At 49.0% G+C, this 13897-nt stretch overlaps 2 protein-coding genes across 2 annotated transcripts; both read right to left on the minus strand.

Moving 5' to 3' along the window:
- Nucleotides 1–2783: 2783 nt before the first annotated feature.
- Nucleotides 2784–5625, minus strand: LOC137847163 (zinc finger protein 664-like). The gene is given in 5 exon segments (XM_068665457.1): nucleotides 2784–3165; nucleotides 3167–3389; nucleotides 3392–3791; nucleotides 4778–5109; nucleotides 5486–5625. Coding segments are annotated over 4 exon segments (762 nt in total). The 5' UTR covers nucleotides 4829–5109; nucleotides 5486–5625; the 3' UTR covers nucleotides 2784–3077.
- Nucleotides 5626–7168: 1543 nt separating this feature from the next.
- On the minus strand, nucleotides 7169–10155 carry LOC137847162 (zinc finger protein 665-like). The gene is given in 4 exon segments (XM_068665456.1): nucleotides 7169–8372; nucleotides 8374–9275; nucleotides 9278–9649; nucleotides 9850–10155. Coding segments are annotated over 3 exon segments (1437 nt in total). The 5' UTR covers nucleotides 9465–9649; nucleotides 9850–10155; the 3' UTR covers nucleotides 7169–8024.
- Between the last annotated feature and the right edge of the window lie 3742 nt (nucleotides 10156–13897).

The raw sequence follows: 13897 nt of genomic DNA on the forward strand, positions 1-13897 counted from the left end.
TTCCACATAGCCTTTATTTGTTTTGTTTGTTTGTTTTTTTCCCCCTTTCCCCCTCCCTTTTCCCCTTTCCTTTTTTCCTTTTTTTTTTCCCTTTAGTTAAAAAAAAATATTATTTTTTTCCCTTTAATTAAATCATTGTTTGTGTGGGAAGCCAAATATTTGCTTGGACAGAGCTTCACCCACAGCACCAACCTTTTTATTCGCTGGTGGCTCGACACCAGGGAGAGACCCTACAGCTGCCTTGACTGCAGGAAGAGCTTCTGTAGTAGCTCCGACCTTGTGTGACACCAGAGGACCCTCAGCGGGGAGAGACTCTATAAATGTCCTGAAAATGTGCATCATCCAAGTGCATCACCCACCAGAGGAGCCATATGGAAGAAGCTCCCTGCAAGTGCTCAGTGTGCAGGAAGAGCTACAAGGCCAAGGTGTCCCACCAGAAACTGCATGTGGAGGAGAAAGTGTTGTGCAAGAATGGGGTCAGCCCATCTGGAGCTGGTGAGATCTAAAAGTCCAACCCTAAACCTCTAGCACCTCATAAGGAAAGGAACCCGCTCTTCCTCAGGTAACATCTGTGGGATGTTGTCTGAGTTTCAGCAGAGTTTCATCTGCTTTTCTTCTTCCTATATTTATAAAGAACAGCTGAATTCCATAAAACATTGGCTAGGGAAGGGGTCAACAGGTAAGATGTGGAAAAGCACATTTTTAACTTACTAAGAATTAAAGCTTTTAAAGATTTTTTTTTCCTCCTATTTAAGAAGTGTTCTTTCCTTTTTTTTTTTTTTTTTACCTTTCACATTGGTTCCATGGCAGGTTCAAACAATTTTGTTCCATTGCACAGGTTTGAACACCAAATCCCTGCACTGCTCTGCCCTGGGTTTCTGCACTTCTGCGCTGAGTACCCAGTGCTCCCACAGTGCGTTGAATATTCATGGTGATTTATTTCAAGCTGGGTTTAGTCAGAGCGAGGCAAAGTGGGTGGAAAAGCCCTTATTTTTGGTCTATGCGTATAAACCCCATTCTCTGATTGGTATCTTTAGGACAAAGCCTGAGTAGAAATTCTGATTTCTCCTAAAAGAGTTTGCTGCGTGCACACCTCATGATTTTCCACCTCCTTTTCTTAAGGAATTACTCATCAAAAGTCAATTTGCTGACTGCTAGGGTGTTCAGGAGCAACTGAAACTCATCTCTAAAAAGAATAAAATTGTTTTTTAGTCCCATTAAATCTCCTCTTGGGCTTTTATTTATTATTATTATTTTATTTTTGCGACAGAGCATCTCTAGAGTTAGACGTGGGTGTTTGTGCTTAGCAGGTGATTCCCAGATGACACCACCATCCTTGGCTTTGCTCAAAGCAAGTGAAAGCTATTGAGCAATCGAGAAAAAAAAGCAGTATTTCAACCATTTGCTAAGCCATCTGCCACTGCTTAAGAAGAGTCAGGAGACATCCCACCGCCCACCGCTGAGTTGTTGGCAGCAGATGTGGCAGTGCAGAACAGCTCCATGGGAAGCAACTTGATGGGGGAGCACACGGGGGTGAGATGAAGGGCGAGCCCAACACCCTTGGCTATGCACACTCGCACCTTCTCACCTCGATTTCTTTTGGGAGAAATCCAGATGGATAGGTGTTTTTGGGCTGATGGATATTCAGATGATGGGGACGACACGGAGCTGAGCTCAGCACAGCTGACTGATCTGTGGGAGAGTTTCTTTTTTTTTTTTTGGCTCAAATGGAGCTGTGCTTTGTGAATCCCACGTGCTTGGTTTGAGGCCAAGTCTTCTGCTGTGAGGTCTCGGTGTGAGATACATCAGGAAAAAGCAAGGATTGATGAGGCAGGGCTGTATTTGCTAAAATTTAGTGCCTGGGCAGTGTGCAAAAAGTATGGAAAACAGCAAAACTGTGTGGCTGCCATCTCCATATGTGCAGAAATGCACCTGGTTCACAGCCCCATTAATTTCCCCATGCTTGATTTCCCCATCAGGACTCCCGATATTAAGGTCTCAGAGAGCTGGCAGGTCATCAGCATGCTCCGTTAGCCCTCACATCCTCGTGGCAGACAAATGGCTACTCCAAGCCGTTTCCCATGGCTAATTAAAAGGTTTTAATAGCAGCATGGAGGCACTGGGGTCATTCCTAACGTGCACACCAGCACCAAAGCCCTTCCTGCATTTGGAAGCCTAGGGATTCATCGCCTCTGAAGATTTCCTGGTGTGCAGCAGGATCTGGCCTTCCCCTGAAACTTTTCCCACCAGAATTTTTTTTTTTTTTTTCACTAGAACGAGAGCTTTGGGTGATGCTTTTCCTTCAACTTGGGCAGTTACTCCTAAGTAAAGCAAGGGGAGCAGGGCAGGATCAGCCCTAAGCATTGGGAGGTCCATGAGCAGGAGACGAGCTAAGAAGGCAGCCCATGAATAGGGTCCATGGCCATGCACGGATCCTCCACCAAACTAATTGGGAAAAGGAACAAGGAAGGTGGAAAAATGGGAGGTGGGAAGAACCTGAAGCTCCTCAGGAGAGGTTTTGATTCCTGGAGGGAGAGGGAACTGCAGAGGGGATTTTTCTGATGTAGGCAGCCCTGACTGGAAGGGGAGGGATATGATTTGTAAGAGGGTTTTGGGTGCAGATTTGAAGTTTCAACAGGAAAATGGAAGATGTTGTGGCAGTAGAAAAGCCCGAGTGTATTTCAGTCAGAAATGGGGGTGTTTGAGAGGTTTTGGGAAATCAGGACCTCCGAAACCAGCTAAGGTGAGTTTTGTTTCAACCAGCACTTGACACACAGACAGTGGAAAGTCCAAAACATTTTAATGCTAATGTGCAAAAAGGAAAGAACCAGTACTCAGGAATGATCTCAGCAGTGAGCCCATCTACTTCTAGGTTCTATGTTTGCCACCATCCACCCATCAGACCCTCCTTGGCCACAGCTCCTTCCTCCTCTCCATCTCCCCATAGGACATGGCCCTACCAGCCCCTCAGCGAGCCCATCTCATGTGTGCAGCTTCACGTGGGACCTCAAGGAGATGTTGGCCTTGTAGTGCTTGCTGCACACCAAGCACCTGGAGGGGGCTTCCCCTGTGTGGGTCTACTGGTGGTCCATCAGCTTGGAGCTCCACGTGAAACCCTTCCCACAGTCTGGGCATTTGTAGGGCCGTTCACCCGTATGAAGGTCGGATGAGGTCGGAGCTCCTCCGGAAACTTTTCCCGCAATCCTGGCAGGAGTAGGGTCTCTCCCCAGTGTGGATGCTCTGGTGCATGGTGAGGTTTTGCCTCCGGGCAAAGCGTTTCCCACAGCTGAAGCAGACATAGGGTTTTTCCCCTGTGTGGATCCGGTGGTGGGCCAGGAGGCTGGTGCTCTGGCTGAAGCGCTTCCCACAGTCCAAGCACTCATAGGGTTTTCCCCCCGGTGGAGCTTCTGGTGGGAGATGAGGTTCGAATGGTCGCTGAAGCTACTCCAGTACTCGGAGCACTTGTAGGGACACTCCCCAGTGTGCGTCCTCAGCTGCCGGCTCAGTTTGTTCTTCCAATTGAAGGATTTCCCACACTTGCTGCACCCATACACTTTTTCCTTGGGGCACATCCCAGCCTTGATCCCAGTTTTCTGGGGATGGATTTCACTGGGGTTATCCTGCACCTGCCCGGCATGGTTTTGCCTCTGTCTTTGTGGTCTGGGTTCCTCCTCCTGGTCTTCTCCTAGCTTGGCACTCGGGCAAATGGCCACCTCGGTCTTCCTCAGCACCATGCCATGCTGACGCCTCTCCTTGGGCTTATCCCGTTGGGATGAGTCTTCCAAATCCCCCTGCTCCATTGGGATTGTCCCCAAGAGAAGGAGGAGAAGCTGGTGAGGAGTTCTGTCAGGGGAAGGCGAGCATGGGAGAGGGAAACGGGGGGGAGGATTTTGTGAAACAGCAGGTACGTGAATAACCCAGACCTTTCCCTGGGTGGAGGGAAGGGGAGGGGGGAAGAGGGTAAGGAAAAAAAAAAAAAAAAGCCAAGAAAAATCAAGGAGATTTGGTCCTTTTGGAGGCTTTCAGAGCTATGTGCATTCCTGCAAGGTTTTGGGGGTCTCTGAGCATTAGGGTCACCCTGGTTTTGCCACCCAGTAAGTCCAGAGTCACTTACCTCTCCTGCACTGGTCTGGGATTATAAAACCCCATAAAAGTTGCCCATGTCCCATTGAAACCAGGGTCTGCCTGATGGAGTCATGGTTGCTGTTCCCCCAAATGGGGTGGGGATGAACCCGTCCCCCATCCCCAAAAGCAGCCACCTGTGATGGGGAGAAATCTCCAAGGCTTTGAGCAGCAGGGGATGATACACCAGGGAGTCCCCAAGGGGAGGTGTCTCATGCTGCGCTGGGCTTAAAGTCTTGAATCAATGTGGCTGGACCCTCACATTTGGTGACAGTAGGGACAATGCCCCCCAATACAGTGGGTAACCTGTGCCCATGGGTGCGAGTGGTAAACGAGGAGCATTTGGGTGAGAAGGATAAATGCTGGGTGCTGGAGACAGCCTGGGGTGCAGGGGAGTGGGGTCTGGCTGAACCTGGACCAAATTGGGTTACTTGTGGGCCTGCTTCTACCCCTGACATCACATTTTGGAGCTTTGGGCTTGCGTAGTGAGGATATGCGTGATATTCCCACCCAGCAGTATTCAGGCGGCTACTCCGCCAGCCCCTCCATCTGGTGACATATGTCCTTCCCCCAGTTCCTCCTGGAGCATCACAGAAAAGGGACAAGAGCTGGGAAAAAAAATATATAGGAGGAGAGGCCAGTGCAGCTGCGGTACCTGCAAGCTCCAGCTCAGGGCTTGTCCTGGTTTGAGCCCAGAGCTGCACATTTCTCTTCCCAGCTTCTCACTTTGTCCCTTCCTGTGCTTCTGCGCAGGCAGCCGGGCTGCAACCACCCTTAAGCCCCGCTGTCCCCTCACCCTGAGCTATCCTAAGGGCAGCTCTTGGACCAAATCCTGCAGGAGCGGGGCACAGTGCATTTTTCCCTTTGCTGGAAGGGCAGGATTAGCATCTGCAGCTTTGCTTGGCAGCCCAGAATCTCTCTGTGCCTGAAACAAAGGCGACAGCAGAGCCCAAGAGAGTTCTTCCTCCCAGCATCACTGGAGCATCTCTGAAAGAGAAGGGTGTCAGTATTTTATGGTTTTGTCAATAATTATTTGGGGTGGGGGGTTGAAAGGATGCTCGCACCCAGCTGCCCTGTCCCGGTTCCTTGTGCTGAGCCAAAATCCAGGCTGTGCCTCTCCAGGGCTCTTTTGAGCAGCTTCCCCGCCCCTCACCCCCCCAGATTCCTCCCCTCTTTGTCTCTGAATTTCAGGACGTTTACTGGAAGAGATGGGAATTTACTGAATTTACTGGAGGAGATGGGAAGGAAGGGGGTTGTTAGAGGAAAACACATCAGCACAGATTGGACCCTGTGTCCCCAGGTCCAACTGGTAGCAAGGTTTAAAATGCAGTCAGTAGGCACATATATGTGTGTGTATACTTACATGTGTCTGGTCAAACAGAGCATCCACACCAAGACAGACAGCACCACTGGCCTCATCCTGCTCCTTCTGAGCTGGATGGAGTGGGTTTGGGGGAACCTATATCTCTATGGACACGGTGCATCACTCCAGCAGCTCGACTCAGATTTTTGGTCCCAAATCCTGGTCTCCCCCACTGGCACGTGGATCCCAGGAAATTTAGCTGGGAAAAAAATATATATATATATATGCAATATATATATACACACATATATATGCAACAGGGAATTGAGAAATGCATCTCTTGTCACAGAGCTGGCTGCAGGGACCAGAAAACAGAATCACAGGATCATCTAGGTTGGAAGAGACCTCCAAGATCACCGAGTCCAACCTCTGACCTAACACGAACAAGTCCTCCTCTAAACCATATCCCTAAGCTCTACATCTAAACATCTTTTAAAGACCTCCAGGGATGTTGACTCAACCACTTCCCTGGGCAGCCTATTCCAAATCAGGTTGCTCCAGTGGAAACCAGTTGGAGCAGCAGTGCCTGGCAGCATTGCAAGGCAAGGCCGTGAATATGCAGCAAATCTGGGAAAGAAGCACAGAGCAGATGCTTTCCCCACTGAAAAAAAAACACACATGAAAATCAACGCAGAGAAGCTCATGGCTTGCATTTCTACTCACAGCTCCTCCATTTTACCCAAATGTCCACTGGGTGGGGACCGTGCATTGCACCCCAGTCACAGGGGAATTTCACACCCAAAGCCATGCTGAGAGGCTCAGCGCATTTTGCTTTCTCCACCTGCATGGTTTCTGTTTAGTTTTCATGCTAGAAAAGAGGAAAAGTCTACTTTTGTACTTTGACGCTGATTTTGGAATAGCTGTGTTATTAGTATTATTTTCCTTACACTCAGCAGGGGGCTACTATAGGGCTATAGGGCTCTTCCTTGGGTGGCTTTGCTTCAGCAAAGTGACAAGTGTGGGATTTGGGGTGAAATTAATGAGCTTGTAACATCCCATAAGCTGTTGAATGACACTTTGCAGTGAGTCCTTTTTTTTTCTTTTTTTTTTTTTTTCTACAGAATGAGCTATTTTGTTAAAGAAAATTGTACTTTTGTACTTTTTGTTCTCTAGTTACTGCATCTAGCATTTCTTCAGAAAAAAATGCAGCTCAGACTAAAAAAATGCAGCACAGAATCAAACAGTGTGATTCCTGTTTGGAAGCTTTGGCACAGAAACCAGAGTTAGCAGACCTGTTGGCTGGCTACTGGAGGTACCATGATAGATGAGCAAATGAGTTATTGCGGCTGAGTCCGTGCTCATTAGCAGAGCCATGAATTCCCCCCCCCCCCCCCAGCCAGGCTGTGGGGGCTTGAGACAGCCCTGCTGAGCTATAGGTTTGGGATATGGTAAAAGACACTAGACCAAGAGCTTTAGGAACTATCTATTTATTTCAGAATAACATTATGAGAAACAGTAGCACAATTTTCTGGCTTGAAACAACAGAAAATCCAATAATTCACTAATTCTGGACTAAAATTAATATCTGGGCATGGAAAGACTTACATGACCATGGTTATCAGGGCTCCTTTGGCCAAGTGACTTGGACCTTTCCCTATTGTTCAATTCACCTCCATGAATTTCAGCAGGTGTCACCTTCTCTTATGGTTTCAGCTTGCACCCACGGTTGGGTTTGAAGGCAGCTCAAAGCTGAGAAAACATTCCCTTGACATTTAGCAATAACACACAGTCACCATGGTCTATACATTCTCATGAAGGGTTAACCTTTATGGTCCCATTCCCAACTTAAATGATGATTGTAAGCAAATGAGACAATTGCACAGTGAGGTAGTCATTGTGTCTAGCTTATTGTCCAGGACTTCAGCATCAATACTATAAAGCACTCCTGTGCCTGTCCCCAGATACACCATAAAGTCCCCAAATACCCTGTAAAATCTTTGTACGGGCATAAGCTGAGCAGAATTAGAGTGTGATAACAGAGCCATCCTTGGCCAGCAGGAGGCAAGAAGGTTCAGTCTGGATGCACTAATTAACAGTGCTATCTCTGCACATTTAAGGGACAAATTATGATCCAAAAGTAGTGGTTACATACGATTTTTCTGGGACTGACTTTGGTAACAATGGGAGTGAAGCTGAGGGTGAGTTGGGCAAGATAATTGGAGGAGTCAGTTTGGGAAGGGGAGTAGGAGGGGGACTCAGGGATAAAGGAATAGGAAGTAAGGATAAATAAAAAACTTAAAATACAAGTGTGGTCACAGCCTTAACCCAAAGGCGTGTTGACTGGGTGAGAAAAAAAAGGGTCATGCTATAGAAGGGTGGCATGGTCACACTGTAACCAGTAACTGGTTACTGGTAACTGGTTAATACTGGGCTCCAGTTAACATCTGGGTGAGCAGCACGTACCCTACAGTGCTTACTGGGCTGGCAGCATACAGGACAAGGCTTCTTGGGATGAATGACTTGTGGCAGACAGTGGGCTTGAGGTGGTTGAGATTCCTGGATCAGTCCCTGTGCCACTGCTGAGCGTGGCTTGGAATTGCTATGGGGTCATTGCACGCCATGCAGTGCCAGCCCCACTCCTCATGTGGATCTTCTGGTGCCATGTAAGGTGGGAAGCTTGGCTGAAGGCTTTGGCACAGATGGGGCAGGTGTATGGTTTCTCTTCTGTGTGGGTTCGCTGGTGGGTGACAAGAAGAAAGTTGGAGTGGAAGCTCTTCTCGCAGTCGGGGCATCTGTAAAGCCTTTCCTTGGTATGGAACCGCTGGTGCTTCAGGAGAGCAGAGATGACGCTGAAGCATTCCCCGCAGCTGGGACACTTATAGGGTCTCACCTTGGTGTGGCTCCTCTGGTGCCTCCGCAATGTGGAGCCATCAGTGTAGCCCTTCCCCACAGTCAGGACACTTGAAGGGGCTCTCCCCGGTGTGGACCCACTGGTGTTTCCCTAGGGCCGTGCTGTGGCTGAAGGTCTTCTCACACTTGGGGCATTTGTAGGGTCGCTCTCCGGTGTGGCTCACTTGGTGGACCATGAGGGCTGACTTCATACTGAAGATCTTACCACAGCGGGAGGATTTGTAGAGTCTCTTCCTTGCTCCCTGAGCTGTGCTGAGTGTCGACTTCTTCTCCCCGGCATGGAGCCTCCTATGTTTGATGAGGCCAGAGCTGTCGGTGTAGCTCTTCCCACAGTCGGTGCATTTGTATGGCCTCTCCCCGGTGTGGCACCGCTGGTGTCTTGTCAGGTGGGAGCTCAGGCGGAAGGTTTTCTCACAGCTGAGGCACTTGTAGGGTTTCTCCCCAGTGTGGATTCTCCGGTGGGCTGTGAGGTCCGAGCTCATGATGAATCCCTTCCCGCACTCGGGGCGCTTGTAGGGTTTCTTCTCCCCATTGTGGGTCCGCTGGTGGATAATGAGGATGGATCTTCGGCTGAAACCCTTCCTGCACTCTGGACACTTGAAGGGCTTCTCTCCCATGTGGATCCGCTGGTGGATGGCCAGATACCTCCTCACGCTGAAGTGCTTCCCGCAGGCGGGACACTGCAAGGGGTTGTCCACACTGTGGGTGGCTTGATGTGCCAGCAGGTACGAGTTCACCCGAAAAGCCTTCCCACACACCAAGCACGTGTAGGGTTTCTCCCTGGTGTGAACCTTTTGGTGGGTGCTGAGGGTGGAGCTGAGGCGGAAACTCTTCCCACAGACTGAGCACTTGTAGGGTTTTTCCCCTGTGTGGATCCGCTGGTGCTTGTTGAGGGACGACCCCACTCGGAAACCCTTCCCGCACTCATGGCATGTGAAGGGCCATCTCCAGTGTGGATCCTCTGGTGGGGGACAAGGAACGACCTCCTGCTGAAGGTCTTCCCACAGTCCGGACACCCATAGGAGGTTCCACATGCTGTGCCTCCCGGCCTCCTGGCCTCTCTGATGTTATAGGATCTCCCCACCGTGGGATCCCTCTGGCAGGCTTTTGGGCTTCCACCCGTCCTCATTGATTGGTGGCCACAGGGCTCCAGCCTCGCTTCTCCACTTGGTTCCTTGGAGCTTCACCGTGGTTGGTGCTGTGGTGTTGAGTTTGCCTTCTGGGCCAAGTTCCCCTTGGATTGTCCTGAACACAGCTCTGATCCGTTTGGTGTCTCCATTTTTTCCCCTTTCTCATCCTCCAGGCCATTGTCAGCTGTAGGGATGAAGACAGAGACACAAAAACCCTGTTCTGCAAAGTTTGGCCATGGATCCCGAGCACCTTTAGGGCTCCCACTCCCGAATCCAGCCTGCCCCATAGCTCTGGGTGGTGCCACTGCATCAAGGAGTGGTGACAACGCTGGGCAGTGTCTTGGGGTCGAAGCTCCATCATTTCCCCCCCTCCTTGCTACCCACCTGCCCAAGGGACTTGTGGCTGGTGCCTCCTCTTCCTCCCCATCTGGAGTGTTCTGGGAGGGAAAATCTGGGGGAGGAAGCATGCACACTGCTGGGCTCCCACCTTAAGCTTCAGGGGATGTGGGAGCTACGGGGAGCTGGGTCTGGGCTCTGGGGATCCTGGGGTGCTCGGTGCGGGCTTCCCACTGCCCACTGGTCCCCAAGGGGGCAGCTCCCAATGAGAGCCTTCTTCCTCCTCCCCCTCCTCCCCATCCCCCTTTTCTCCTCCTCCTTCTCTTATCCTCTTCCTTCTCCTCCCACCCCTTCCACTCCCCCTCCTCCACCCTTCCACTCCTCCTCTTTCTCCTTTTTCTCCTCCTCCCCCTCCTCCCTCTCTTCCTCCCCCTCCTTCTCCTCCTCCGCTCCTCCTCCTCCCCTCCCCCCCCCCCCCGTTAGCAGATTCACCCCGGGTCCAAGATAAGAGTAGCTCCGTAAGGAAAGGAGAAGCAGAAGAAAGAAATTAAGAAAAAAAACACAACCAAACAAAAAAAAACAAACAAAAAAAACAGAAAAAAGTGTTGTGAAGGCTACTCACCACTTCCCATGGGTAGATGGGTGCCCAGGCAGCTCTCAAACAAACTTTGTCCCCCTAAACCCCCTCCTCTCTGTTTAAAAGCTGAGAATGATATCTCTGTGGTTAGCTTAAGCCTGTTTATGTCCCCTCGTGCTGATGAGAATCAAAGGAGACTTTGACTCAGTGCAAACAGCTGTCCACGTGTTAGCATTGATTTACCCCAGCACTGCACCATGGGGCTGCTGGAAGAAAATTAACTACATCCCAGCTGGACCCCCAGTGCGCCACCTATGATGCCCTCCATCAGCAGCAGCCCCAAAACAGCAGGAAGGTTTTTGGGGGGAACAGCAGGACGGTGGGGTTTTGAGGTATGCAGGAGATACAAATTGTCTGCATCCCTAATATTTACAGCTCCTGGGTTGTGCACGTACACATGGGTGCACCCAGGCACGCACAGAAGCACATGTGCCTGTGCATCCCCACATTTTTTCTCTGCAAAAGCGTGACCTAGGTGTTAACACATCACTTTTGGCCGTGCATTTTTATTGCACCAATGCATCCTGCTGCTGCTGTGCTGCTGGTGGGCATGAGGATGTGTAAAGTGCTCGCTACAGGGCACAAGGTCTCCAGCACTGCAGGAAATCCCCAGACTCATGCACTTTCAGGAATAACAAAATATTCTGGTTCCTCCTTGGCTTCAAAGAGAGTATGCTGGTTCCTCTGCTCTAAAAGATAATACTGTGGTTAATCCGAGGTCTGAGGCTCTGTGATAGCTGCAGGCATCTTTGTGCAGCTGCCTGGGATGGGTCATGATTTGATCTCTCTCCTCATTTGATAACACAGCAGCTCCTTTCATCCCTTGCTCTTAGCCTGGATCCTTGCTGACCAGGGAAAGGGGATTATAGGATACTTAGGATATTATAGGATACTTGGGATATATATAAATAGGAGGTGGCAAAGGGAAACTCTTCCCTGGAATGAGGAAAAGAGGGCTCTGAGGGCTCTGAGGGACCCTCATCCAAAATCTGATGTTATACAGGATGTGGAGGTGGTCTGTAGTCCTAAATGTAGGATAAGATGGAGTCAAGGGTGCAAACCAAGAGGAAATCAGCAATGCAGAAATGATGTGTGTATCTTGGTGCATTTATTCATCCCTTCCAGCACTTTTTGAGCCTGCTTATTAATCTGATACAAGGCTCTAGAAAACCGTTTTGTGGCTTGTGGAGATGATCTGCAAGCAGAAAACCCTAGACGAAGGTTTTCACTGAGGAGTACTTGCTTCTTGCTGCCTGGGAGAAGGCATGTTTGGCACACAACCTCGTCACCCATCCTAAATATGCCACACATTGGATGTGCTCCTTGCCTGATGCTTTGATCAGAGCAGCTGGCAGGCACCGAGTCTTGCTTGGCTGAGATTAAACATAGACAGAAGTGTGGATGAAAGCAAAGCAAGCAAACGAGGGAAGGCTGACATGAGAAATGAAACTACCACTTGCTTCATCTGGCTGTAAGAATTTAACCCTCTTGGAGTGGCATTTTCTCATTTTCTTGCATGAAGCACAAGGGGAGGTCACAGGGAATGGGGCAAGGTTTGTTCAGATAGTTCACATCATTCAGAGCAGCCGGCCATGCTTGGACTCATGCCCATTTCTGCAAGTGTGTTTGCTTTAGAAGGAGCTCATAGCTAGTCCCCTGCTATTTGCTGATGTTCTGAACTCGTCACTGCTTTTAAATGCTTTCTGCTGCCTGCTGCCCCCAAATGAAACCACATCCTGTGTCTGTGTATGCCTCCTGCTTTGAGGAAGGAGAAATGCCAGCAGAAAAGATGTTTGCAAAGGTGATGCCTGCAATGGGAGAAGGCATATGGAAAAACAGCCCTATAGCTATTAAGCTTAAATAATAATAAATAAATACATAATATAGCTAAAATAGCATATGGAAAAATATGGAGGGCATAGGGGAAAAATAATTATTTTTTAAAAGAGAATTAAAAATCACAGCTGAAAACCTATATTTATATAAATATATATATAACATCTTGGTTGCTTTTTGCTCCTAAATTCAGCCTCCCTCGTTTCAGCACGTGCTGTGAGTGGGAGCAATGTACACTCTGCAGCATGAAGGTTTTGGGGTGCTACAGGTGCCCCAATGTTGCGGGATGCCCCTGTGCTGGGGAAGGATTCTCCTCTGCTCTGCTGGGTTGGGTGTGCAGAAATGATGCTCTAGAGGGAGATCTGGATGCAGAAGAGTCAGTTTGAGCTCAGAGGTTTTGGTTTTGGCCTTGGGAAGGTGTCTCTGAGGCTCCTGTGAGTTGTGGGTTTGCAGATCTCAGGTTCAGCTCCACCCTGTGATCAGAAGGCAGGAAGCAGAAGGCAATTTTAGTGACCTGTGGAAGCGGGCAGGAGCTAGCCTATGCAATCTACAGCCTCTGGGATTTTCTGACCCCTCTCCTTCTTAGGCCCCAGCAACCTGCAAGGGGGGCAGGACTGCAGGCCCAAGCGGCGATACTTTCTCCATCCTGAGGAGCAGCAGCCTGGATAGGTTCAGGAGAGGTACAGCAGGGTCCTGGGGCTAGAAGGACCCCCAGTTTATATGTAGGATTGGTGTGTGTGCGTGGGTGTGTGTGTGTTCAAACAGCTATAGAGGGTTTGGGGATCCCCAGCAATAGGAGACCCTAGCCCAGCCTGAATCTGGGATGAGTTACTCTCAAGCTGCAACCAATTAGGTAGTGTCCTGTGGCATCTATCACAGGTCACCCTCCTCCTAGGTGTGTGTCCGCCCAAAATAATTATGACCCTTATTTGGCAGCTTTACCTGGTGCCACCACATCTCGGAGAAACACAGGAGTGAGAAGAAGGCTTTTCTTCTTTGTATACCCTACCCTCTTAAAGATTATTTCAATTGCAGGTTTTCCCCCTTGTTCTAAGGAACATCATAAACTGGAGCTGTTTTTTTTTTTTTCTCCCCCAAAAAACTCCCTTCCAAGGGAGCCCTTGCAGAGATGTGAGAGCAGTGCCCAGTCTGTAGGACCAGGAACGCCATTTATTTATTTATTTATTTATTTTTCCCTTGGGAAGGTGGGAATGGTGCCCATGGAGGAGGAGCTACCTGACCTCCTTGTCAGCACGGCTTGGACACAAATCTCACCGGCCCAATCCAGCCATATTTTATTTTATTTTATTTTATTTTATTTTATTTTATTTTATTTTATTTTATTTTATTTTATTTTATTTTATTTTATTTTATTTTATTTTATTTTATTTTATTTTATTTTATTTTATTAACAATTGCCTCATTCTGCAGGTTCTTGCAAGCAAGTTTCCTCTAGGAAAATCTGAGCATGGTTCTTTGCACCATGCTCAGCTCATTTCACTGGTTTATATATACATTATTTTTGCTGTTCACCTCTCCCCAGTGAAGGTGGATGTGAAGATGTTGATTTGCTCCTGCCTCCCTTGCAGCAGCTCTGTCCTGGCTTGTGCCACAATTTTCTTC

The sequence above is a fragment of the Anas acuta genome, chromosome W, assembly GCF_963932015.1.
Source record: "Anas acuta chromosome W, bAnaAcu1.1, whole genome shotgun sequence".
Lineage (NCBI taxonomy): Eukaryota > Metazoa > Chordata > Aves > Anseriformes > Anatidae > Anas > Anas acuta.